Source organism: Nicotiana tomentosiformis, chromosome 12 (assembly GCF_000390325.3).
Source record: "Nicotiana tomentosiformis chromosome 12, ASM39032v3, whole genome shotgun sequence".
In the NCBI taxonomy this organism is placed as follows: Eukaryota; Viridiplantae; Streptophyta; class Magnoliopsida; order Solanales; family Solanaceae; genus Nicotiana; species Nicotiana tomentosiformis.
Window position 1 is genome coordinate 128,151,754 of NC_090823.1, and position 4,879 is coordinate 128,156,632.

General features: G+C 32.4%; 2 protein-coding genes across 2 annotated transcripts; both read right to left on the bottom strand.

The window, feature by feature from the left end:
• Positions 1-537, bottom strand: LOC104120217 (LOB domain-containing protein 21-like). The gene has a single exon (XM_009631953.4). The coding sequence runs from the start codon at positions 535-537 to the stop codon at positions 1-3; it is 537 nt and encodes a 178-aa protein (XP_009630248.1).
• Positions 538-3,427: 2,890 nt separating this feature from the next.
• On the bottom strand, positions 3,428-4,435 carry LOC138903375 (uncharacterized). The gene has a single exon (XM_070191347.1). The coding sequence runs from the start codon at positions 4,433-4,435 to the stop codon at positions 3,428-3,430; it is 1,008 nt and encodes a 335-aa protein (XP_070047448.1).
• Between the last annotated feature and the right edge of the window lie 444 nt (positions 4,436-4,879).

Consider the following 4,879-nt stretch of genomic DNA (forward strand, 5'->3'; position numbering starts at 1 on the left):
TCAAGGGAATGGAAATTGGCCAAACTCATTAGTAGATGCACAATGGTCCATGTCAAATGAATTTTGGGCATAGCTATCTAAGTACCCAGCGGTGACAGGAACATCCACAAAATCAGAAGGCATCATGTTGGCGACATTAAAAGGATCATAATCCAACATTAAGGAACAATTAGTAGTAGGGTTTTGCTTTGCAGCAAAATAAGCAAGGCGAGTTTGAGCAAGCATTAGATCATGTTGTAGCTCCACCATTTTTCGTTGTAACGAAGCTATGGCACCAATGCAACCATAAACAGGGTCCCTGAGTCTCACCTCGGCCTCGTAAACGAGAGAATTAACGGTATCATCTCGCTGATCCTCGGGCACATCGTTCAGGATCTTGCTCACATTGCTAGCCCCAAACACCTTGTGAACGTTGGCGAATTTCTTGGGCTCATCGGACCGGAAATATGGAGCGAATTGACAATTTGGAGTGCACCTTCTCTTTAACAACTTGCAAGCTGCACAAGATGAGCTTGAACGTGGCTCGTTACTCTTCATGGTTTCCTCTTTTTCGATTCTTCAAACTTCACCTTAATACGATTTTGGATCCTGTACTTATAGGCTTTTAGAAGATAAAGGACTTCAAATTTTATGATTTGTACCATACGAACAACAGGCCCATTAGCTCAGTTGGTTAGAGTGTCGAGACCTGCATGGGTCAAGTTTTGTCCAATTTTCTTAATATTTTTGAAATACTTAGTTAAATATATAATCCATATCACTCCACCTTTATGGAAACATAAGTTTAAAAAGTCTATTTCAGTTTCTTGACATACAGAAAGATAACTTGTGTAATATCTAATCCTCATTTCAATCACAATAGAATTCCGTTTCTTTTCTTTTCCATGGAGAATTTAGCTAATATTTCATTTTCAACAGATTTAGGAGATCACAATGTAACTTACCCGTTTTTATTAAAAGAAGAAAGAAAAGACAAAGCAACTGAAAAAATTGACTCAGTGCCTGACAATTGATATGTAGTGGATGGAAATTAGTGAAAGATGGGTTATGGCTACAAATTTATTTATAGATGAAGTAATATGGGGCATGAGAGTTTAACACTTAATATATGTTTTAGAAAAAAGAAGAAAAAGATGAGACAATTATGTCTTGATAAGTTGATTGACCCGCCTGGGGGGTGGGGTTAATAGGACGAGATGGCTCATCATCAAAGCAAAGATGAGATGTTTCAACTGAGTATCAAAAGAAAAGAGATTTCACAAGAATAGGAAACCTAAAGAAAGTAGTATCTTCTCTAAAAGATGGAAACCTAAGAACCTATGGATTCACACCCTACACAAAGATTCAAAGAATTGAATTGCACTATATTGGAGCGGGGACTTAGTTACGTGGAATAATGTGAAGCATGTTTCCATAGTACACAGGACCTTTTATAGGTTTTAGGTGATTCTTTAGATGGTTCTCGGCCTGTTAGGATTTTGTAATGATTTTTTTTTTATCTTATTTGAATTTATTCTTTTATTTGAAAAAATAATAAAATATTAACCATAATTGTTTTACTTTTTTTTTTAAAAAAAATATAGATCTCTTTCATATTAACTGATTCCTTTTAAAAGATTTTGGCCTCTATAAATTGAAAATCCTTCATTCCCAGAACAACACAATAGCATTCACACTATAGTCATTAAAAGAGCTTTGTTTAGGTGAAAATTCTTCCCTCAATAGTTTTTTTACTTTTATATTAGTTTTCTCATATATAAGTTAATTTATCAAATCATATTAAATTATTATACTTAATTTAGTATATATTTTTGTCGTCTCATTAGTAACCTGACATATAACTGATTACTTCTATTAAGATTTGAACCCTCCATCTCAACCGTGGAAGATTGAAAGCTTACCAAGTAAGCTAGAACATCCACTGTCACGTATAAAAGGAGTAAAACCTAAGTTCTTTATTTTATTTTATGTTTTATCGATAAATCTTAATTCTCTACATGTTTGAAGTATTTAATATGTTTCCGTATGTAATTCTATAATAAAAGATTTTATGCGAAATACTTGTGATGAAGGTTATATACGAATCTTGGTTTTATTAAATTTTCGCGATAAACCAAGTCTTGTCATAATCATATCTCCCAGTTTTCACAAGGAAATGATTCTAGTCAATATACCATTTCATTTCCACCGCCTAAATTGCTTTACAACATTACGAGCATGATGTCATTTTAAATCATAAGGTCAAACACGTTTTCAGATTCTTTTATCATTACTTTGTTTGGCAACTTTAAGAATTGAGCTACATAAAATGTGGATTAACTTTCCTAACCTCGTTACAAATGATTGGTTTGCGTTTCGAGTTAACTTTTGCTTTATTCTAGGTTGGGTAAGTAGATCGTCTGCTAGATTAGACAAATTAGACCCATTTTATAATATGCTACTAGCCTACTACCTTTTATAGAGGTTCTTTCTAAATTCTATTTAAAAACTTTATGTTTTTCTAAAATTACCTTTAGCACTTCGTCAAGTACTCCAAGTTGGTACGAGCAGGCGCAGAGCTATTATATGGTTTGAAGGAGTTTAATTGAATTTATTTTGTTGACTATATATATATATATATATATATATATATATATATATATATATATAAGTGTATGAAGGATTGCAATATCCCAAAAATAATTTAGGCACAAACAAAAAATTCAACAAAGACTATATAGAAGAAATTTATTAAACTAGGGATAGAACGTGGTAGAGGCTTTTTCACAACTCATAAACTCTTGAATCTCTCTACATCATAGTTACCTCTCTACAACTAAAAATATGTAATGGCAACTATATTTATAATAATAAAAAACCATATTTGAATAGAATCTAGAAAATATATTCCTACATGATTTTGGTTGTGAATCCTAATTGGACATAAATTAAATAAACTAGTAAATATCAAATCCTAGACAACGTAGGAATACTAATTAATCTTGATTTAATTTCCAACAGCCTCCTTTAAACCAAGATTTTCAAACTTGAGCATGCCATGAGTAACATCAAGCCTTATAGAAGTCAAGTACCTTAGACTCTCCACCAATTCCCTAAAATATGTTGCATCAACAAAGTCGCGAGTATCGTCTTTAGTTAACATCAATTTTCCTTCTATATTAGCCATATATGATTTATCTTTAACCATGGTAAATTCCTTCAAAATATCATCAACATATTTTTTCTTTACTTTGAAATCATCTACTTCTCTGGTTGCCTTGTAGTTGGACTTGTCCAACCATTCAACTCCAATTTGCCATTCTATATGATGTAGAGTAATGCCACCAATAAACATTTTCTCTTGCTTGAAACATGCAATCTTGAACAATGGTACGAAATTGATTGCATCTTCAATATCTATAATCATACGATGTTGTGGTTCTGGATCTCAAGTTATTTCTGCCTTAATCTTTGGTAGATTATCAAAAACTTTCTCTTGATGAATTGTCTTGCTTTTTTCGTTGCTAGGTTCATCTTCAATACCATCAAATAACTTTTCTTGTAAAACGCCAATCTCTTTTGGACGGGCATATCTCGCAACCAAATCTTCATTTTTAACAATCGCAGAAATTCTTGGAAGATCAATTTGAACATTATTTGACTTCTCTTCGCTTTCAATGAAATCTCTATCACAACAAAATTTACATGTACCTTCTCTTCTTTTCTCATCTATTTTTGAATTTTGGCCTTCTTGATTTATTTCCGTCATTATTGGTGTGCCTTCTTTTTCTTTTGATTGATCATCCTTTTCTAACGGTGCATCATCTAATGTCTCATCTTTATGTTGATTCAGTGATCTCTCGTATGTCACCAATTCGCCTTCTAAATCATCAAATCTGAGAGTGCTAAGATCTTTGATAGCCTCAAGAGTAACTTTCTTGGTGTTAAAGTTTAAACTGAGAGACTGTAATATTTTCTCAATAATTTTAACTTCTTCCAATACTTCTCCATTGGTCCTTAGATCATTGACTATTTCAGTAATTCTTGCAATGAATTCTTTAACGGACTCTGTTGGTTTCATACGAGCCACCTCAAATTGACTCCTAAATTCTTGCAGTTTCTCCTTCTTTATGGCAGCAGCTCTTCGATATGACTTCACCAAGATTGTCCAAGCCTCTTTTGATGACTTTGCATCCAAATATTTTTTAGATACGTGCAATTCAACCTTGATGGCGAGATAGTAGCGTGCCTTATAATCTAAATGTCTTTTCTTCTCCAATTTCGTAGCTATATCATCCGTCAACGTTGTACCTTCCGGGGGTTTCTCAAATTCTTCATCAATGGTGGAGCATAATCCAATTGCCTTAAAAGAATTCTTCATCTCTTGATACCAAGTTTCGAAATTACTTTTGCCATCAAACATAAAAACATGACAATTAGGTAATAGAGTATCCATATTTTTTTGTTGGATCTCACACAAGTTCTGATATCAATTTGAAGGATTGAAATATCCCAAAAATAATTTAGGCACAAACAAAAAATTCAACAAAGACTATATAGAAGAAATTTATTAAACTAGGGATAGAACGTGGTGGAGGCTTTTTTACAACTCATAAACTCTTGAATCTCTCTACATCATAGTTACCTCTCTACAACTAAAAATATGTAGTGGCAACTATATTTATAATAATACAAAACCATATTTGAATAGAATCTAGAAAATATATTCCTACATGATTTTGGTTGTGAATCTTAATTAGACATAAATTAAATAAATTAGTAAATACCAAATCTTAGACAACGTGGAAATAGTAATTAATCTTGATTTAATTTCTAACTTTGTCTATCTTTTACATGCGGAAAGATTTCAGCGTAACGACAAACTGAAAAATTATTTTAG

What these genes read in the sequence shown, in the direction of transcription:
- LOC138903375 (XM_070191347.1), bottom strand. Translation starts at nt 4,435, where the DNA reads ATGGATACTCTATTACCTAATTGTCATGTTTTTATGTTTGATGGCAAA.
- LOC104120217 (XM_009631953.4), bottom strand. Translation starts at nt 537, where the DNA reads ATGAAGAGTAACGAGCCACGTTCAAGCTCATCTTGTGCAGCTTGCAAG.